Source organism: Phalangium opilio, unplaced genomic scaffold (assembly GCF_054372755.1).
Source record: "Phalangium opilio isolate 3A_F unplaced genomic scaffold, DU_Popi_V2 ptg000042l_1, whole genome shotgun sequence".
Taxonomy (NCBI): domain Eukaryota; kingdom Metazoa; phylum Arthropoda; class Arachnida; order Opiliones; family Phalangiidae; genus Phalangium; species Phalangium opilio.
In genome coordinates this window covers 2512502-2535855 of record NW_028324166.1, presented here as the reverse complement: position 1 = coordinate 2535855, position 23354 = coordinate 2512502, and the positions used below count along the sequence as shown (strand labels likewise).

The following is a 23354-nucleotide window of genomic DNA, read 5'->3' as shown; positions in this document are numbered from 1 at the left end:
CTCGTTGTCACTTGCATACAATAAAACATGAATTCCACACATTTATTTAAACCCTGTATAATTTAATTTGTGACGTCAGTATTAGGGGTTGTCCACAAAGGAAGGTGTTGGTCTGATCTCGACCATACTGTAACACATCTTACACCAGTACCATTTTCCATTGTTCAAATTAATTTCTGCCTTTGACCCCAAAAAATATAATTAAAATGAAATTGCGAAATGTAACCTTCAAGAGCAACGCAACAAAAGTTAATTTTTTCAAGACAAATAATTATTATATATACATTGTATCATTTTGAATCAATCCATAAAACTCATTAAGAAATGGCGACTGTATGCTGTTACGTGCGCATACTTTGAAGGCTCCTTTACCCTAAACGGTGTTGTAACGTATACACGCGGCCAGCAATACACATTAAAGGGTAAAACCCAAATCAACTCGAGCCTGGCTGTGGGGATCAAGTTGATGCGCACGTGAGACTCTAAATAACAGAGTTGGGAAATCGATGCTTCGAATATAGCCCCCTCCCTCGGTTACTACTCGTAACATTTCGATCCCAGCACCATGGACGTTATATTACGTTAGAGGACCGGCAAGGAGCAAAGTAAAAATTTAAATTACTTATAGTTATTTTTATCCGGAATTATAGGATTTTATAGGAGAGAAAATCACGTGTTTTTATACGAAAATTATAGGACTAAAAATGCTCATTTTGGCTTAAACTATGCAGAAAAATCTGAAAAATAAATAACAAATTGGATTTTACTTTGAAAAGGGGAACTTAATTAAAATGTATAAAAAAAATTCTCAGCAAACTCTGCAATTTCGGTGTCTAGTCAATTGTGATCTCGATAAAAGAGCTGACTAAATTTTGATAAATTTGATGCTAAACTATACAGAAACTTTAACTTCGACTAAAGGCCTTTGCAGTCGGTACAACGTTTGACTATACGAAAACTCTGACTAAGTCAAAAATATAGGGCATTATTGGATCTTTGACGAAATTATAGGATAATATAGTACAGAGGCTACGTTAGAGGTATTTTCAACCCAACTCCATCCCCCCTGCAAGCTACTACACAACATGCTATTTTTATCGTTCAGATTTCCCGTCCTTTAACAATTATAAGATCCATGCCGTTTACAAGGCTTAAACGAAACTTGAAAACATTTGAGCGCCAATATGAAGTATCTCTCTGTGTTGAATGATTCGAGTTAGGGATATTTTAGCTTTGAAAACTATTTGAGCGTAGGGGAGGGACGTAAAATGGGGGGGGGGGGAGTTGGTTGGAATCGTTCTCGGGAATGGAATGGATTCGCAATTTCCAATATTGAAACGTGGATGGTTGGCGTGAAACAACTTTTCTCAATTTAGGGGAAAACTTTTAGCTACAGCTGCTGCTCGCCGCGCGTCTCGTTTTTGCATAAATTGCGCCTCACACAGTGATAACGTTTTGAATCTACATTGAGTTCCCCCCAGCCCCCCCCCAAACCCCGGTTCTCCCTTCCCACACACCCTTTTACCGCACTGGCTATTATATGATTGAAAATAAGTAAAATAAGTTTGATAAGTACGTATGCAAATTGTAGTACAACATTCCATTATTACTTGAAGAAAAGCAAACACCACAGGGGCGGGGATGACATCTTAGGTTATTTCCATGAGACCACCCCCAAGAGTTCACAACATCTCATACCACTTAGGTGGTCTGAGACTACATTCGGAGGGAGGCTAGCCAACACGAGCTGTCTCTGGCGGTGATCCTTGACGCAAGACGGCAACCTCCCCCCCACCCGTCCCTTGTGGTGTTTGCTTCTCTTCTCTAATTAATGGGATGGTCTATTAGAACGGGTGTGGCTTTAATATGGGTCTTTTCCATCCTGTTATCTTTAAATATCTGTAGAAACCACTACCAGAACTCCAGAACTGGTAACGGTTTTTCCTAGGGGGAGAGAATGTGTGGTAAGGAAGATCTTAAAGGAAAAACGTTTGATTCTGGAGTGGTAAACTGTACAGCGCTAACACCAGAGTCCCTTACCCATAGTATCCAGGTTTTAGGTGCCACCTGGTTAAAACAACAAGAACTACGTAAATATTTCCACCGAGAGGTGGCTTCTATTTTTAATACACGGTGGGGGGCATTTTTTACGATTCCGTTCTGTACGACCCTACCTAAACGCCGCTAAGGATGCTGGCAGGACTTCGGTGCCGTTCCGTAGATGGGGGTACAGAGGAAACGTTATCAGTATGAGGGTTTCAACTCCATCCCTTGCTCCTTCAAGCTCCAAGTTAAGATGAGCTAAGGAATAAAAAAAAGACTCCCCCTGTCGGCCATTGAATTAAATTGAAGACTGAACAATAACGGAAGGTTCTTATCGTTTGTTGAAGCTAATAAGAAATTTCAAGAGATAAGCTGGCTTTCCTAAGCCCGCTTTACTTTAAGAAAAAATACCATGTCAGCGTTATTTCAACAGGAAAAAAATATTCAATCTAGCATCTGCCTCTGGGGAGATTCCAGCAGATTGAGTTTCAAAAAAATATCTGATTTGTTTCTGAAAATTTTAAATTTTGTAATCCCGTTAAGACGTTTATATACCACACAAAATTATTTATTTTATCAGGGATAGATTTAATTTTAGAAGTAGGAATGGAGAACGGAACGGTTAGCATTTACTTCAGTCCGACTCATAGACCACCCAGTATAGAGCCCCTGCCTCCAACACGTAACTTAAAGTTTAAATTATCTTATTGGCTCACTTTAACTACATTTTGATGACGTTGCTGACGGGTAGGGCGAAAAATACGTAACTCCTTTTTACCTCTGTCGCTTTGACCCGCCTCTTCTTTCAAACCCCTCCGTCCCGTGATAGGGGGTCCGAAACTTTGACGCGCGCCCAGATTACTCTGTTCTCCATTATTACTTCTAAAATTAAATCTATCCCTGTTATCAGAAACACCGCGTATATTCAAGATCCTTGGTCATTCATTATTTCTTGCTTTTTTCTAAATGAATAAATAAATTTCAGATATTATTAACTTCAATAAATTTATAATCTAAGCTTTTTAATACTATATAAAAGTCGATATCCCAGGCTTCGATAACTATAGACTAGTGGCACTTCATGTTAAATACTCATTGACCATAATGTAGTCAGACGGTAGGGCGGCCATTACTGTAAAGGTAGGAAGGGCCGTTAATTTCATTGAAAACCAAAACGGGGATAGGTATCTATGAGGGGCAAGAAATCTTATCTTTGGCTGAGAATAGCATTAATGCTGGATGGCTAAACCCAAAAAATCAATAAACTGCATGCACCAGCTCATCAATTTCCTAATCCTAGCTCTTCCCTTGGAAAAAAAATATAGAGCCAATCATTTTTATGCCCCAACGTAATAATATACTAGAATCAGAAGTAACCTAATAATAAGAAGTAAGGTATGAAATATACGTTAAAGGAAAGGAGAGTCCACGGTTTTTACATCTAGACCTTTTCGACGTAAGAAAAGGGGTAGGCAACACTTAGTATCGGGACATACAAGGGGGTTGATACATTGCCCCGTCTGCGCACAATTATGATAAAAAAAGACTATAGCGCAGGCGCCAAAAAGCGAGATGGAGGGCAAAGTTATTAGTTATATCGAAATGGTCTGTAGAGTGGTACTGAGAGGGGAGGAGCTACGGGAACGTGACGTCAATATTGGTAGTATAAATTGTATGGCCTAAGCTGACGACTTCCAATATGGTTGCCAAAAAGCGAGGTTAGAGATAGAAGGGTGTGACGTCACAAGAACGTTCGTAGCAGCAGACTATAAAGAGGGGGAGTTGTGGCTAGCGGCTTTGGCAAGTCATTATGGGTGTTGTCGCTTTTCTTTTTTATTTGTTATATTTCACCGTATTTCAACCAATAAGAGGGCAGAGAAAGATGCACGTGTACACACCGGAAGCTTAAAGGAATACCTTCAAAGCGAGAACACTCCAACCAAGCCTTCTACTCCCCCTCTTTATACCCTCCTTGTTTACACTTTTAAATTTCCTTCTTAATGTGTCACGCGCTTCACGTCTAGCTCCTCCTCTATGCGCCAAGCTAGATGCGCGTGAGATACAGACACGACTGTGCCGTTCCAGTTTGACTCTCCTTTTTCTACTTCCTCCATTCCCAAGCCAAACAAGTAATACCTTCTGCCTCGTATTCTCCATGGGAAAATTAAGCAAAAACCACATTAGCTTCGATGGAAAGTTATTCATAAACTGTACTGTGGGAAAAATCCTTCAGTGATAACAAACGCATAGTAAACAGAAAGGCTATATATAGGCAGGCTGCTATTCCTTGAATCCTATCGGCACAGGATATTCCCTTACATTCGAATGACCTCGGGGCCAAACGCATTTTGTTACGGTTGTCAATACCGAGAAGGAGAAATCATCCTTTCAATCGAATAGCTGGCGTTATATTACAATTCGAAGCATTGGGGAAAATAGAAGTTTCCGTATAGTAAGTTTCGAAAGTTGTCCCAATCAAACAATACGATCCTTAAGCAAATAGCTTACAGATGGACTTTTTCACTACCGTGATAATTCGAATTTCCCACTCTCCTTAGCAAAATACCAAAAATATAGGGTTGAAATCTTCGCCTAGATGCTTCATACTCGTAGGTGTTATGCAGGAAAATGTGCAAGAGATTTACAGACCCCAGGAATAACTAAGATATGTTCTCGCATAAGTTTGTCACTGGTTACAAACTGGAGCTTGTCATGAAGTGATTGAAGTAGGTCATAGATTCAGGGTAAAGCGAAGCCTAGATACGTTGGTTGAAAATGGCTACGCAATGATTCCTATTGGCTGTATGCATTCTTACAGACGCTAGTAGAGAAATTTTCCAAAATATATATCAGTTTCTAGTTTGAAATGTTCACTTTTGAATGATCTGAGATCAAATAAACTTCAAAACCTTATAAAGAAACTATTACTATTGAAATTTGACGAATTTTACTGCAAAATCCGACTGGCGTGTTATTGGCCCAAATTTCAGCCAATCAAAGAAAGGTCTAAGCCAAGTTGCGCAATGGATTTGAATGAAATTCATTGCCTTTATATTTGTTATAAACTGACTCGTGAAACTTTACAAATGTCGGATGTAAAATATTCTCTAGTGTTAGACCACATTGTTTTCTAATCTTAAAACATTACATCCGCTTTGTGTATCCAAAGCTGTTGTTTAAATCTACGTTTTTTTAAAGCAAACGATACTGCGCCCCCTTTCGAGAAGGTTATACGAAACCAAGATTAGAGTGATCTAGGCGCCATCTACACTACCATCCTTCAACTAACACAAAAGCGTTGTACTTCGAGTTATATGTATAAGGGGAACTCATAAAATATGGACTGAGTTGGTGTCTGCCAGAGATGGAAAAAATAAAAATTGCCTAGTGATAGGTGGCAGGGGAAAGGTGGACCTACGTGACACGTCGAATGGTAACGTGATATTTATTGAATCATGGTGTATCCCCCAAACTGAATAAAAGATGGCCGCGGAAAAAAAAGGCGTGAAAAATTGCTCGAATATAAATTGGTAATAATGGAAATTTCTCACTTCAGGCACGAGGGAGAATGTAGACTAGAGTATTTTGGAAGTTATATCATAACCCTCTAATACTCTCCATAAGTATCAGTCGAAAGGATATTTGGTAGGATCAATTTTGAGAATGTACTTTCCCCAATAGTGAAATGTGCTTGTTCAATGGGAAGATAGTCAGATATGCACTATTAAAGCAAGTCTCAGCTGTGGTTTAGTTTAAACAAATGCCACTAGATGCTCCCATAGTCGAGGATGTGGGGTTGACTGACCCAAAGGCTAGTTTAAGCTCCGCCCTCGAGAATGAGTTCTGATTGGTTCCTGCCTTTGTCAAGGTAATATTATGGTGTTGAAGATTAGGCACCAAGTTTTTGGGCGCAACAGGAGCAAATATTTGCTTTCACCCTTTTTCATCCTAGGGTCGTGAAATACTTTAGGCGCCATCTAGTAGCGAGATTTTGTCCCATATTATTCTAGGTACTTCGGTACTAGCGCTTTTTCTGAAACACCCCGTATAAAAGGGTAGATATGGGTGTTGTGGCGATATTTCCTTTTTAAACTAGCGCCCTCTAGACTGATCCGGATGAAGATAGCACCACAAGTTACGTAAATTTGTCTCGCATGGACAAACCCTTAAGGCAGACTTAGACTTACACTTAAAGATTACAGGGTTATGATAATATGCATGAATCATATGATAACTCGCAACGAAATTGTACTCTTTACTCGTTTTGAGTTTTGAGTCTTTAGTGGAGCAGAGAGAGGGAGGGAGGGAGATGAGACGGGTAAAGCGAATAGCCAGGGGCTATTCTGGTTTCTGAATTTGTTAAAACTGCCAACCTAACGCTTTTCGTTACGCTCTCTGGGATGTGACGTCAGCAAAGGATTATTAGAATCATATCGATTTAACGTCGTTTACAATAGCGTTCTGGGAATGGAACCCCGAACTACACGTACCATCATAAGTTTATAAGTTATGTTCCATAAGTTTGACACTTGTTATGCTTCGTAATGCTAGAGACCTACTGAGAGCTAGTTCGAGAGCTACAAGTGAGAATAGATTCAGCCAACAAATCTTATGAATTTTTATAACGGCTCAGATCTCGAGCTCGGGTTTTGATGTGAGAAAGGGATAACCTGATTGGCTTGATTTTGCCATGCGCAGAACCCATTTTAACCCAAGAGTCAGACTCTAAACCAATCAGAAAAATAAGGGATTTATTTTCGTCGCTCAACGACAGATGTTACTACAGTCAACTTTGTTAGTCACGTGATCCTATCCCTTAGATGGAGACTAGACCAAGCCAACTTGTTTATTTGTTGGTTGGGTCTCGGTTTTGCAGCCCATCTTCCTAAGCCTTTGACAGCGCCTCACCAGGCGTCGCTTTACCTCGAATCTATGACCTACGTCAGATCACGACAAGCTCCAGTTTGTAACCAGGGACAAACTTATGGAACATATTTTTCGAACTTATGGACGGTAACCACCGAGAGTGTTACTGCTCGAACTACCCCGAAGTGTGGGGTGTTTAAAATGTAGGAGCTACGCAAAAATGCATTAAATCAATTTACATCCAAGATTTATGAAATTTGAGAGCATAGGGGATTACCCTGCCAAGAAAAATGGGGGAGAACTCGAATATTTTGTAAAAACGAAACGATATGGGGATTCTCGTTCTGGTTTTATTGATTAAAGTTTTGAGCAATGAATTCGCTATTTTCACGGAGATTACTTAGTATGTAAATCGACTTTTTGGAATGTCAGAACTTTTGGGGCAGGGCGACCAACTTAGCTACGATACTTTAAACATAGACAGTAGAGGACCAGAATAAGCTAACAATCAGCCCGAGGGAGGGTAGGCACGGAATTTGGGGGGGGGGGGGGACGGTCATCGTCAAAGGTTGATGGTACAACATTATGATTGGACCTTTTCACGCTCTATTCAACCCTTAGCATCTTCACCCTACATTATGATATTTGTTTTGGTAGGAATACATAGATTTCTTTTACTTGTAATCTCTATGATTGAAGGTAAGGGGGAGGGCTCAAAACCTTAATAAACCGCCAGCTCCTCCTCCCTCACGCTGTTCACATATATAGGACCCCTGGTTTACTCGTTCAGAACACGCTAAGAGAACTTGTTTACATTCGGGTTCGACACTCATAGGTCGAAAGAATCTCAGCTACGTCAATATCACGTGGTTTTTAAGTTGAAATGCATTATGCATGACGTCAAGGATAAGGATTTTTACACGTCCTCCCCTTTAATTCAAGCAGAAAGACAAAGAAAATGACACGGTGAAGATTCCAAGTGAAAGAAATCTATGTATTCCCGGTGGTTTTGGTGACCTTGTAGGAGGATATCGCAAATTGGGTAAAAAAACGCCTGCTTTGCTTTTCCTCTATAATTCACCGTCCATGCTTTAAACGATCAATTCAAACGACGATTTATTTCAATTGCAATGTAATAAAAACTGGAATAATAATCGAATCCATTTCAATTAAGTCATATATCGGCGTATACGCTTTGGCGAGCGATTCGGGTGCGAGAGGCTGCTTGCCTTTCAGGATATCTAATGAATACTTATTGCTTTCAATAAAACGGGAAGTAATAAATAAAATGGGGTAAACCGTTCTTGCACGATCGAACTAGCCGAGTGGGAATATCGCCAAACAAGTCAACAGTTAAATTAGCTTTCCACAAAATCGATTCCATACGTCACGATGACCTTACGGTCGGTCCTATAGAAGCGTCTCCTCGTAGCACCAGTCTCTCTCATTTTCTTTTTTTGTCTTAATGCCGACCCTTACTTACGCATTATAGGTTTGTGTCCATATATAGAAGCATATGTTTATAAGATAACTTCCATAAGTATGACACTATCTATAGACTAGTGGTGGTAGAGAGGGGGTGTAGACTGTGTATCCCTCAATCTGGTCGCGCTCTTGTAAGAGGGACTACTGTACGCACCCAGTACGGGATGACACTGAGCTAAGAGATAGAAGGGTGTGACGTTTGCATACGTAGTACTGCCGTTACTCTATACTTCGTAATGCTAGAGACTTACAGCTCGAGCTAGTTCGAGAACGACAAGCGAGAATTGACTCGGTCCATCTTCCAATTTGGTCTGTACTAAGCCTTTGACAGCGCCTCACCAGACGTCGCACTACCTTGAATCAGAAGAAAATAGGGGAAGTGGGTAGCCGTAGCCTTGAGCCATACAAGTCGTCCAGTGATTCTCACTTACAATGGTCGATTCCCCTACCACCCTTAAAATTTGAATCTGGCCAATCGGCGCGAAGCATAAAATAGTACCAGATTTCATTGCGAACGCCACCATGTAGCGAACTGTGGAACTAACTTGTGTAGTCTGCTTATATTTCTGCTGTGCTTCAGTTTGAGTTAGGGTTACGTCAGGCAACGGGTTAATGCGGATATTGGTTTAATTAAGGACGAAAATTCGGTTATTTAATAAAATGAATGTCGTTAAGAGTACGCAGTGTGATTTAACGTACAAGGAAACTACCGATAAGAAAACTCAGGCTGTGTTGAAAGGAAAAGTAAGATCTACCCAAACCAATCCCAATGTTAAAAATCAAACTACAACAACTTGGATACAACTTTATTACTTTGAACTCTTCCCTATCACAGTTTAAAACTTCGGACAAGTTAATTTTTTCCCTGGAACTTAGAAATACCATTGTATTTAAAAATAAAGACATATTTTAAAATAAGTTATGAATTTAGTACTTACCACTCGATTCCAGCCTCTGCCATTCTGCCTGAGTGCCTCACTGCCTCTAGCAGACGCCTCTAGTCAGTTGGAAGGCGTAGGACCGTACTGTCCACAGAATTACGTCACTCGTGTGTTAATGCGCGTAAAAATCCTATCTCTCTTCACCCCCACGGGGAGGGAAATGGCGCGAAAAATCCGTAAACGGGACGCCTCGCGAAGTTGCCCAAGCTACCCACTTCCCCTATTTTCTTCTGCTTGAATCTATGACTCACCTCACTTCATGAGAAGCTCCAGTTTGTAACCAGTGACAAATTTTTGGAACATATCTTATGAACTAATGTAACGCGTTATTGGTTTATGTCCAAATATAGAAGGTATTCTTGTAGTTATGGCGTGCATGGTATTGGTAAATTTTTGCTCTTTTTTCGTTCATGAATTCTAATTTAGGACCGTTCGAAAACTTCGTCACGCAATTTTCTTTTTAGAAAACATTACCTTTGCCTTTCCATTGTCACATTACCATCGCAAGCGACTCAATAACCCCTCCCCTACGGTGCACGTCACGTGGTATGCGATGCGATAACCCCTTTTATGTTATAGTTCAATCAATCGCGAAACCAAACAAATGGATAGCTACTGAAGCACGTAAAATTCCGGAACTAAACTATTTACGTGAATCACTATGACTTTATGTGTGTGTTTGTTGACCCGCATCCGCAAGTCGTTTTATAGTCAAAAGACATAGTTTTCAGACTAGGGGGGTTGATACCATCATGAACGCATCTTTAAAGGGACCGGAAAACGGTACAAACCCAGTCCTCTCTAGAAGAGCATCACGGGAAGGAACGTTTTAGAAGAGAGGGATGTAGTGGTGACCCCCATACTTCTAACGTTGCCTCTGTACCCCCCCCCCGGCACCGTAGTCCTCCCAGCATCCTCAGTGGCGTTTAGGTAGGGTCGTACGGTACGGAATCGTAAACAACGCCATCTCTGTCTTAAAAATAGAAGCTAGTTCTGATGCAGATACAATGACGCTACGCGGCAGCACTTAACAATCGCCTATCGAAGGGTAGGGGCGTGCGCGAGGTACACTGGGAGAGTTACGGTGCATTCCGCAGGTCGCCCATCATCATTTCCAATCTATCTTACCTCATTTATCCCTGAAGGAATGGAAGCTGTGAATTTGGGAACGGTCAAGGCCATTTGATCTTTTGTAATTCTTCATAAACCTATTGAAAAAATTTTATAGGATCTTGGCCGTACCCTTTTTTTCCTTATTAATTTTTTACAAAGCAAACGTGCTATAGAGACGAATGTATCCCATTCACCACTACCAGTCCCTTTGGAAATCAAGCGTTCATGAGAATCACAAATCAATGTCTTTAGTTAATCTAATTTGGCCAATTAAATGTATTTTCGATTACTCATTTAACTTGCTTACACATTAACGATCCCTGCATAACACTAAGGGGTTTGGGAAAGTGTCTAGACAGGTTGTCAAGGGTTAAAAGTTTCTTATTTGCTGTCCTTTCGATTCGCAAGTTTGCAAGATACCCGTGACGGAGACTTCTCATAAGATCGTCGTGTCTTTAACCTTTTACAGTATTAAATATATGTAAAATGATGTCAAGAATTGAATTGAACGTCAAGGATGCTTTTGACGTAACGCGTGGGCCCATTTTGACAGAAATACTCATTTTATTTTACATAAAAACGGTTTGCGATGCAAATAGGAATATTTCTCAAACTATACCAAATGTCTCTTTATTTCGTCTCCTTGTCATAGCCACAAGTTAATAGACTGTAAGGGTTGTTGTTTGCTGTTTTTGGTACAAAAAAATATCTACATCTTATATACAGTGTGTTTTTGATAAGTCTAGCATAAATTAAGAGGGAATGTTCTTGGGGAAATCGATTTTGAGTCGAAAATGTTCTGAGACGTCTGGTCGTCCGGGTCACTGTTTTCGAGCTATATGATTTCAATGTTTTAGGGATGAACCCTTACTTAAATTAGAATCGTCTTTCAGTTTGATTGAGGTCTTCTCGAAGTTGGGACGTAGATGAACGAACCCCTAGCCATTAAGCGCCTGTTAAGATCATTATTTCCCAGACTCATCGTAACTTTTTCCTTTACGACCACCTATTCCCATTTGCCTAAATTCCAAACTGCGAAGTTAAGCCTTAGCCATATAAATCTATAGCAGACGAACGCAAAAACACATCACTTATTTACTTCCCCTCAACTTTTGAAGTTACGGTTGTAAATTTCGAAAAGATCAAACTACGTCTGTAATATTTCAAAAATCAACTCGTGGCCATTGTTTACCCTCAAATCTCAGTAAAATCTTATAGACTGTTCCATTAAATACCTGTGAGAAAGAGGGGGAGCTGCCATCTTAGGCAAAACCAGACGTAGCTTGCTCGAGTTCACTACACGCGAAGAGAGGCTAGCAGACTCGCACTGCCTCCAGCGGTGCATTTTGGAGCTAGCAAATTACCCCAAGAAGTAGACCTAGCCCGCCCTTGTGGTCTTTCTTTCTCTTCAGCAATTAATGGAATTGTCTATTAGAATACTACTTTCACTATCCCTTCAAAGGGAAAGGGAACGGTGTTGGGTTAAAGGAGGAGGAAGGAAGGGTTTTTTCTTTTCGATTATCCTTTGTTGCTCAGAAGAACGCCGAGCGAGACCCAAGTTCCGTATTGATTTTTTCCCTCAACTCCTTTCCTTTGACGAGGGCCAAACTTTTCAAAAGACGTAAAAAAATGTGAGCGCGCCAAAATGGGAAAAAGCGTTGAAAAAAAAAGCTTTTCTTTTTGGGTAAAAAAATAATAATTCTTTAAAGAAATCGAAATAGTTTTCAGAAAGGAGAGAGACAACAGTTGGCCAGATCAGAGTGGAAAAAGACAGACAGAAATGGATTAATCTGAAATACAGGGCTTTCAATTCAAATAGGATGGGACGATCTACAACCATTAAACACATATGGACTGAAATGATAAGCCAAAACCTCCGTTCTCCCAATGGCATCGCCTGTCGGCGCCCCTAGCGGGAGAGTCCTCAAACGTTTCGACTCATAGATCATGATGTTATGGCTATAGAGCTATCTCAGTTGTCACAGTGCTTAGGTAAAAAGTCACTTGCTTAGCTCTGGCAGTGAGCGGCCATGTTTGGTACCGCTTTGGTTCTATGGGCAAATAGCATGGGTGACATCACACTAAGGCTTCTGAGATAGCTCTATGGTTTGAGTCGAAAAAGTTTCAATATTTGTCGCTGCGTGGCGCTGCCCTAAAAGAACCAAGGGATGTAACTCCATTCCAGTCCATCTATGTTTAATGGTCTTAGGTACGACCGGAAGTACAATGGGTTCTATGGTTGAAATAAAGTCTAAATGTATTTTCTATGACTGATTTTGTCACAAGAGACAACCCCTAAACAAGTTATGAACAGGGTGTTTTACGGATGACCCACTTAAATTTAAGTGTGCTAATTACGGGGTCGTAACTTACAAAAGGTGACTCAAAATCACACGCCTACCAACCAATTTGGAACACACTAGGCCTATATTTTTAAGTACAGTACAACTCTTATTAGGATTGAAGTTATAATGAAGATTTAATTAAGGAGGATGTTCTTTGGACGATTTTGAGTCGAAATTGTTCTATGACATTTTGACGTCTGGGCCACTGTTTTCACGTTATGATTTACCGTTGCGCAGTAACAATTTTTACTACCAAATTTGGCCAATTAAATTTAATTTATATCTTCTGAAAAACGTACTTCTACTATTTCTGGTGAAACTCAAACTCAATTCTTACTTGAATTTTTTTTTCAATTGAATTATACTTTTCTGTGGCGAGTCGTATGACATTTCCGATAAGTTCTTGAGCAACCGCAATATTCTCTATACCTACATTGCAAGGCTACCCTTTTCACTATAAGAATTTTGAGTGAACATACCTTTGGATATAGCTTTAGTAATGTGGAATATTGTAAATGGTACGAAATCCGATTTCACTTGAAGAATTGGAAAGTGATTCAGCGACAGCTTGAACCAAGTATTAACAGCGATTGATGTCATGCACGAGTGTAAGCTATACTCATGTTTTAAAAAGCCATTGGTCAATTCAATCGAAGTGACGTCACGTTGAAATAGGCCAAGCTGTTAGCTTGACATCGCACCATCTGAAAGAAAAGAATAAAAAGTCTATCATCCACCTTTAAGTTTCTATGTCTTAATGGGATCTATAGAGTGGTACTGAAAGGGGAAGAGTTACGGGGGCGTGACGTCAATATTGGTAGTATAAAATTATACGTCAACAATGATTTTAGGAATAAAGTTTCTTAAAACGATTTAAGTAGAATTAAGGTAAATTAATGACGATTAAAATAATTAATATTAATTATATTTATTTAATTATTTAAGAAAAACATCTTAATTGCTTCTCGACTCGGAGAGGTTTATTTTGGTTTCCCAACTTGTTTTAAGTGAAATATTCCGATTTGAGATTTAATGATTTAAAATTAAAATATAAAATTGCTCCAACTTGATAACGAATCGTAAATTTGTAATTGCTAAGGTACAACTATTATAACGAAAAAAGATTACGTGTTCGTCAGCAGAAAGTCATTGAAGCAAAGAATATTTCCTAGTCAGATTGCCTTAGGCAATGTTATTGTTTCAGTTTTCCGAGGTTATTTCTGCCTTTTTAAAGGACTTGATAACGACCTTCAGATCCGTACAGTGTATAAATAAAGGGCTGCTAGTTCATTTCCGGCGGCATCGAGCTAGGGTTAGGATGTTTGGATTTTAAAATGAGGTCGAAACTCAACTCAAACTAGCAGTTAAACAAAGACTCCCCTTATTATAGCTAGACAGGTGGCACGGTACCCCTACTAAGGATTATCCCTCCATGGCAGTTGTACGTAGGAACTTGAACGAAAGAGATGGGATAGAGTAACAATCTTCATACCTATAACCAGAAGTACACTTCGAGAGAAGTGTACCAACCACAAAGCGGAGTAATTGTAACATGATTCTTCAAAACATCATTTTACATTTGAAGCAAGGTTACTAAACCGAATCACATACGGGATCTAAATAGTTCCCTCATCATTACTCAATTAGCAGTTAATTATTTGCCAAGGCGCATGCGCTTGTAGATTTTTGTCCCGCACATCAAGACACTCAAGGTTTGTGGTTTGATTGCTGAGGATTTAGTACCACCAAACAGTTACAGAATTCACCCACACGGTGCGATAGTTACCCATCTGAAGTTTGATGAGCATGAAAGCAAACAAAAAGGGTGAGCAAGCATGGGAAGTATCATGTTACATAACTAAAGTAGTACGAGGATACAGAGTATCATCCTTCTGTGAAAACTAGCTAATATTTTTAATTGGCAGTACGCGGCAGCAATTAACAATCCCCTACCCAAGCGAAGGCCAGAAGTTTAGGTAGACAGTGCCATCTAGTTTTGCTTACTTATGATACTCTAAAGCGAATAAAATAAATTCACTCCTTAGAACCTTTCACGCCCCTTTAGATGACTCAGGAGAAAGCTTACAAAATTCACACAATCCTTAATAGCTTCGCAGCTATTTTTAACCGAAGTCCTTCGATATACTTAGTTTCCTTTGAAGCCGTGTCTAAATTTAGCTCAATCGGCAAACCTTAAAAGAGAAACAAATTTTTCTCATCGGCTACAGAGTATCTGTTTTGTCTTTCTCTTTGGAAATAGGGACCGGTGAGATTCGTGGATCAAATATTTATATAGTCAATTTCTTTATTTACTTTTTTCATTTGGTGCATGGGTTTCCCAACTTCCCACCCACGCCAAGCAAGATGCTTTCTCTGTCTTGGCTCTGAATTATTTCTGGGAGACTAGTCAGGGAAACCAAAAAGAACCAACCAGAACCAAATCCTAGAGCTGACTTGATCCGTAACTATGAGCAACTAAAACCACGCACTTGCCCAAGGTGTAGGTACTATCAGAAAGTGATAATAGAAGAAGTGTGACACTCTGTACACTCTCAATACTTCAGTTATGTAATGTTCATGATTCTTCCCGGGCTCATGGCACCATTTTTGTTTGCTTTCCCGCTCATCAAACTTCAGATGGGTAGCCATCGCACCGTGCTAGGGTGAATTCTATAACTGTTTGGTATTTACTAAACCCCCAGCAATCAAGTGGGCACAAACTTTGATAGTCTTGACGTGCATGGGACAAAAATCCACAAGCGCATGCGCCTTGGTTGGCAAATAGTTAAGCAGCTCTAATATAGTATGATTAAGGGAACTATTTATCGCGTATGTGATTCGGTTTAGTAACCTTGTACACTCCAAATGTTAACTCTGATGTTGGTAAGAATCATGTTATAATTACATCACCCGCATTGTGCAGTACACTTCTCTCGAAGAGAAGAATTATATAAGATCGAACGCTGGACCTTCAAGTAACAAATAGAACAATACTTTCGCTGCTCTAAAAAGCGCAAAAGTAAAAAGGACTACGATTAATTTCGAGAATGTTGTCGCGATTTTATTCCTAAGAGACGGACACTGATAATTTCAACGTTGTATAAATGCAGTTTGTGAAAATAAACGTGATAACTCGTGTACCTTCACTCCTTGGTAAAGGAGTTGATTTTATTGCTTTTGGTTTGTGTGGTGAGTCGCCAAGCGGCGATGAGATGAGACGCGACAACTCTCGAGGCGGCGGACAATCGCTCTTTGTCGTGACCAATGTCATTTAGAAAGACACTACACTGCCTACAGTTTTTGCGACAAATGACAACTATGGCCGGAAAGTATGTGACAAAGAGCCTTGCCCAGTAAATTGCAATCTTTTCCTATGTACAGGCGCTGGCTTTACTTGATTATTTCTCCGGGGTACCATTAAAACTCGGCATAAAATGGGACCTAAGCGACCAAAACGCGCACCAAAAGGCTAGATGCACTAAACCGTAACGAACTTTAAATACAGTTCCATATAGTAAACATGCATTTATTATCAAATGCAAACAAAAATGAAATAAAAATAAACTTAGTTTAAAAGGAAAAGTTCAGGTAACATAACTGATTATACCTTAAAAGAACGGCCTTTTTCTAAATATAAAAGGAATTAAATATTAAACGAATAAATAAATAAATGATCTCTTATTACAAAATAATTAGCATTTAAATAGTAGGGGTAAGAGGTTCAATTTAGCAGACGACATTTTGAAATCCCTGACATTTCACACACCCAATTTTCAAATCCCAGACATTTCGCACCCAAATTTCAAATCCCTAACATTACATACCCAATTTCCAAACCCTTGACATTTCACACCCAAATTTCAAATCCCTAACATTACACACCCAAATTTCAAATCCCTAACATTACACACCCAATTTTCAAATCCCTGACATTTATCGCCCAATTTTTCAAATCCCTGACATTTCAAACCCAAATTTCTAATCCCGGACACTTCACACCCAAATTTCAAATCCCGGACACTTCACACCCAAATTTCAAATCCCGGACACTTCACACCCAAATTTCAAATCCCTGACATTTCACACCCAAATTTCAAATCCCTGACATTTCACACCCAAATTTCAAATCCCTAACATTACACACACCCAAATTTCAAATCCCTGACATTTCACACACCCAAATTTCAAATCCCTGACATTTCACACCCAATTTTCAAATCCCCGACATTTCACACCTAATTTTCAAATCCCCGACATTCCCACACCCAATTTCAAATCCCCGACATTCCCACACCCAATTTCAAATCCCCGACATTCCACACCCAATTTTAAATCCCCGACATATTTCACACCCAATTTTCAAATCCCTGACATTAACCAAGATTTAAATTACTGTTACACGTGCTCCTAGATTAAGTTATAAAACATATAAAATCAATCTTTCATTTTAATACATGAATTCTTTTTCTTATTTTTCTTTGCAGTTACGGAGAAGGAAGTGAAGCAATGGTAAGCCGCTTTTCCATTTCAATTTAAGTTCTCATTCATTTTGCGTCCGAATTTATCGATCGAGTCATTCCTTTGATTAAAATTCAATGGATGAAATTACCTAGCTTAAATTTCCCTTATTCAGACCGACTTTAATTATTCCGAGAAAAATGCTTTTAAATTAAAACGGATTTAACAAAACAATACCGTTTAATTTCGACTAGGCCTATATCGTAAGGTTTTCGTAATATCAGGCCGGCAAGGCGAAAATTCAGTTGTTATATAAATTAGTTGAATTACTTGATAGTCGACAATATTTCCAAACCGTAAAGAAACCTGGTCGGCCATGAATTATGACGTCACCTTCTGATACCAGTGAATTTCGAGTGACATAATGTTTTGGTTTCTATAAGTCACTGAAAAATGCGAAAATTCAGTATGAAAAGTTGGTTTATTTTAAAATTTAAAATATTTCAAAACCGCTATGTTAATTTTGTAGTATTCCTTAAGGTGTGGTCAAAAAGGTCACTTGACAACTGGGCGAAAGACATTTGGGTGATGATGATTATGTTTCCAACAATAGAGAGAATTTAAAATTAGGTGACAATCAAACCGACTGAATGAGCGTCAAATGGAGGAGTATAAAAATACTTAGGTCATGTTAGGTTTGGATTGGTTCAGTTAGGTCAGCTTAGGTTTGGATTAGTTCAGTTAGGTCAGCTTAGGTTTGGATTAGTTCAGTTAGGTCAGCTTAGGTTTGGATTAGTTCAGTTAGGTCAGCTTAAGTTTGGATTAGTTCAGTTAGGTCAGCTTAAGTTTGGATTAGTTCAGTTAGGTCTTGTTAGGTTTGGATTTGATCAGTTAGATCAGTTTAGGTTTGGATTGGTTCAGTTAGGTCAGATTATGTATGGTTCAGTTAGGTCAGATTATGTATGGTTCAGTTAGGTCAGATTATGTATGGTTCAGTTAGGTCAGATTATGTATGGTTCAGTTAGGTCAGATTATGTATGGTTCAGTTAGGTCAGATTATGTATGGTTCAGTTAGGTCATGTTAGGTTTGGATTGGTTCAGGTAAGTTAGCTTAGGTTTGGATTGGTTCAGTTAGATCAGCTTAGGTTTGGATTGGTTCAGTTAGATCAGCTTAGGTTTTGATTGGATCAGTTAGATCAGCTTAGGTTTGGATTGGTTCAGTTAGATCAGCTTAGGTTTGGATTGGTTCAGTTAGATCAGCTTACGTTTGGATTTCAGTTAGGTAAGATTAGGATTGGTTTGGGTCAGTTAGATCAGCTTACGTTTGGATTGGTTCAGTTAGGTAAGCTTAGGATTGGTTTGGGTCAGATAGGTTTAGACTTTCACCAAACTTTTAGTATTGTTCCGTTTCATTTCCACCCACTTGTAAATTCTCCCAATTGTCAGACACCCAATTTTCAACCCTCAAAATGGACGCGCTTCCAATTGTTGGACACCCAGTCATCGTCGTTATCCTGGGGTTTTTTAACAAAAGAATGACCAGTAAATATCCTTAAATTTGAAATAAATCAGGATTCATTTAAAATTTAACTCCAAACACCTCAGACACTATTTAAACAATCCATTTATAGCAACTATTTACTACTCCTTAAATTGTGGGTACTGTTCTAAGAAGCAAAATATGCCACTGCAATTTTACGGCGCAAAAATATTCCGCCTAACAACCCCTTCTAAAAACAAAACAGCACTCTAAGACAAAGCGGAGAAGGAAAAAAAACACGGTTTTTGCTCGAGGTCAATTATTTATCCTCGGCCACCGGCCTCAATGGATCAATAATTTGATGCATGGAAAAATACCATTAGCCAAAAGAAGCTATTGGCTCTAATCAAATAGCTAACCCTGCCCTGTGTATAATAAGTACTTTGATCATGGGAAGCGAAGCAGTTTGAACTTTATGGTATATTTAACAAGCTGCGATGTTTATTTAGGTACAAAGGCTTCTTAAAAGACTGCCCAAATGGACTCCTCACTGAACAAGTAGGTAAACACACTCCCTATAATTCATCGACCCATAACAACGCAGCGGAAGTAACATACTAAATAAATTATGCTAACACAAAATGCATAGTCAGCCAAAATAAAAACCTTAGCCTTAAGGATTTATTACTTATAAAGTATTAATTATGCGTAAAGGAAAAATATTGCCAAAGTTAAATTAAAATTCAAAACTTCCATAGTCTGTCTCTGTCTAAAACATAAGTTTATAAGATATGTTCCATAAGTTTGTCACTGGCAATGAGATAGAATATATGTATTAAACCTAGAGTCACAACGTGGGATCTCGAGATCGACGTTTCGCGATACACTTTTTGTCGAGCAAGAATATTTATCAAATACGGGTGGCGCCACCTATTAACTAATAAATAGATGAAATAAAAATCATAACGATGTTTCTGATTGCAAATAAGCAAGTAAAAGTTGTAATTAGTTCTGCTAGAGGCTCACAGATGGCGCTGTCATGTTTTGATAAACGTGCCTGATAAAAACAATGTGTTTCGCGGTAAGCCGCTTTGAATTGTAACTCTATCTATCTCATTGGTCACTGGTTACTGAGAGCTTGTCCTGAAGTGACGTGGTTCATAGATTCAAGGTAAAGCGACGCCTGGTGAGGCCCTGTCAAAGGCTTAGTACAGACTAAATAGGAGCTAGATGGACTGCCAAATTAACCACCGAGTGTAGGACTTCAATTCTCGCTTGTCGTTCTCGAACTAGCTATCTCGAGCTGTAAGTCTCTAGCATTGCACCAATGAGGATTTAGTATGGAGTGAAAATATCACTATGTAATAATGTTGCAAAGAGTAGTAGGGGTTCTATGTTAATTCCGTATGCAGTAATATGGGTTTTGTCTAATAAATGAATGAATCGTTTCAGGGCTTTCAAAGAATATACAAACAATTCTTTCCACATGGTGACCCTTCGAGGTTTGCATCGCTAGTTTTCAGGGTTTTCGACGAAAATAAAGTAAGATTTACTCAAGTTTCAAGAGCCATTCCCTTGTAGTAGTATTTTTGCTTTAACACTCAATAAGTGGTCCTGAATAATAATAAAGAGTGCGAAGCCTTAGTAAAACTTTTAATAATTACTAAGTCGAGGTTGGGTCATTTTTTATTATTATGTTATTAGGATGGCTCGATCGAGTTCGAGGAATTCATTCGGGCGCTTTCAGTAACGTCCAGAGGCAATCTCGAGGAAAAATTAGTATGTAAGTATAAAAGTCCCCTTCGCGTTCCAAGCATTCTCCAGAGTACAGGACAAACGCGTCAAGGGAGAATAAAGTGGATGGATAGACAACCATCCATTCTTTAATTGCTTAAGATTTTTAAGCAATCATTAAACAAAACATACTCGTCTGCCTTATCAGGGATAGATTTAACTTTAGAAGTAGGAATGGAGAACGGTTAATATTTACTTCAGTCCGATTCATAGCCCACCCAGTATAGAGCCCCTAGCTCCCTCCAACACGTAACGAAAAGTTTAAATTATCTTATTGGTTCACTCACTTGAACTACGTTTTGATGACGTTGCTGACTAGGAAGGCGAAAAATAGTGCCATAATTCCTTTTTACCTCTGACGCTCGATATGACCCGCCACTTCTTTCATACCCCTTCGTCCTGTGGAAGGAGGTCCGGGACTTTGACGCGCGCCCAGATTACTCTGTTCTCCATTCATACTTCTAAAATTAAATTTATCCCTGGCACTATACATTGTGTCATAAATTAATGGGTCAAATTGAGTGGTAAGCGTCAAAGAATATGGGGATTGACGGATGATTTTTGGTAAAAGTTTTGTTACTGATATTGATGTTAAATTACCAAAAATCCTTAGTAATTAAAAAGTATTATTGTCTGCTCATTTCATTCTCCATTTAATAAATAAATAATAAGAACTATTTTGGGAAGGAAAGAATTTTAGCGAGGGACATTGTTCTTCGTACGAATCCAATAATGGGGTCGCGAGACGAATTCCAACTGCTTCAACACAATGAACAGAAATAACTGTATTAATTTCTTCATGGTAGGGGCATTCAAGCTGTACGACGTCGATAACGACGGATACATTGAAAGAGAAGAAATGTACAACATAGTAGACGCCATATATCAAATGCTGGTCAGTAACTCACGCCATCCAGTGGTGGAAATTAGCATTAAAGCTATAAATTTTGTTAAATCGGGTGCAGTCTGAGAAACCACGACTTAAAAAAGGGAGTAGGCAACCCTTTAGAATCGGGACATACAAGGGGGTTAATACATTGCCGGCTCTGCGCACTCTCATCCTCATAACACAAAAACACTACAGCGCAGGCGCCAAAAAGCGAGATGGAAGGCGGAGTTTTACCCCCCGTGTCTTTCCCTCTTATTTACATCGAAATGGTCTATTCCCATAGATGTTTACATTTTTAGCATAAACCTATCATACTTTTCATAAGTTTGGGACGGACTTTGGGTAGATCGGATCCCTATACTTACTCGTTATAGGGTTATTGCTTTAGTGATTTTCCAGACTGCAATCGAATTAAATTACATTTCAAATTACCCGTTATTATTTGCTCTAACATAGTCTCGAATGATAATGTAAATATTTGCTTTTCAGGGAACGCAAGGCAAAGATGGAGAGGAAGATGATGATCCCAAATCCAGGGTTGATAAAATATTTGAACAGTTAGACAAGGTAATATGAACGATAAGTACATACACACTCGAGGTTATTTTAGACGATACAACTTTCTAAGTCAATTAAATCGGTCAACTCGACATAGTAGAAAGGCTCAGAAAATCTACGCATCCCTGTTAATAATATCACAAGTAAGATAAGGGACTAGAAGTATCGAGGTAACCAAATTCTTCACTTAGCGAAAATGAATATTCTTGATAACACACCAACGGTTGGCCCTCTGGTAGCGGTTTCTGAATTTTCCCCCCCAAAACGTGAGACGCTCGCGGCGGTAGACGGCCGAACTAGATTCAAGCACCCGCGTCCTGGTTCCGCGGCTTTAGGTTGATGGGAAGGGGATAGGAAATTTTTTTGGAACTCGACCAATTTTTTTCTCTCTAGTGTAGGCGCGATGGAAGCAGCATAAAAATCTAGAAAAGGGCCGATACCAGTTTTAACCGATACCGATATCATTCGATACTTGGGAAACTGATACGTACCGATACCGATATTTTACCCGATCGTTCGAATAAACCGATATTAAACGATACCGATATATTAACCGATATCATTGAGAAAATAGAAGGTATAATAATGGTTGTAGAGATGGGCCGATACCGGTCCCATATCGGTATCGGTCCCGATATTTGAATGTAAACGATATATCGGTATTGGTTGAAAATGAACCGATATTTTTCCTTAATAAATATCGAGTAGAAATATCGGTTCATTTTTAACCGATACCGATATATCGGTTAAAAAAATATCGGGACCGATATGGGATCGGTATCGGCCCATCTCTATAAAAATCCTCAAATTTGTTCACTAGTGCCAGGATCTATTACCAATGCTAGGGCACTTATATTGCTTCTGATAATATATACAATAAAATTTTTCAGAATCACGACAATCGTTTATCATTGGAAGAGTTCAAGGAGGGCTCGAAACAGGACCCGAAGATAGTCCAGGCGCTCTCCCTGTACTCGCCGTAACGAGCAAACTAATCGAGGGTGCGCGCTAATTAGTTATTAATATTTTGCTACTGGACTAATTAAAAAAAATAAATAAAAACAAATGGCAATTTAACAAACAAAAAAACAAAAAACAACCTTCATCCAAAAAAAATTAAATATAAACACGTTAATATTCTATATCCCAAAAACCAAATAAATAAATAAATAAAATTATTCGAGTGTTAATTAATATCATTTGGGAAAAAAAAATTTAGCAAAAATATTTCTCATTTCAAAATGAAAAAAAAAAAAAATTAACAAACGCCTCACAAAGAACACTTCATGACTAAGAGTGACATTCCAATATACTTGAAAAATAAATGACACTCGAACTATTATGTGTGTAAATATGGAACTTTTACTATACAAAACAAACAA

The 23354-nt window shown here is 38.9% G+C and overlaps 1 protein-coding gene across 1 annotated transcript in view; it reads left to right on the top strand.

Moving 5' to 3' along the window:
- Positions 1-23049, top strand: part of LOC149678294 (frequenin-2-like) — a 52803-nt gene extending 29754 nt beyond the window's left edge. Inside the window, exons 3-9 of the mRNA XM_089836286.1 lie at positions 17278-17302; positions 19241-19289; positions 20184-20273; positions 20436-20514; positions 21332-21420; positions 21904-21981; positions 22863-23049. Coding sequence (XP_089692412.1) covers positions 17278-17302; positions 19241-19289; positions 20184-20273; positions 20436-20514; positions 21332-21420; positions 21904-21981; positions 22863-22955 — 503 coding nt within the window. The 3' untranslated portion in view covers positions 22956-23049. The remainder of the gene's footprint in view (positions 1-17277; positions 17303-19240; positions 19290-20183; positions 20274-20435; positions 20515-21331; positions 21421-21903; positions 21982-22862) is intronic.
- The last annotated feature ends 305 nt before the right edge of the window (positions 23050-23354 follow it).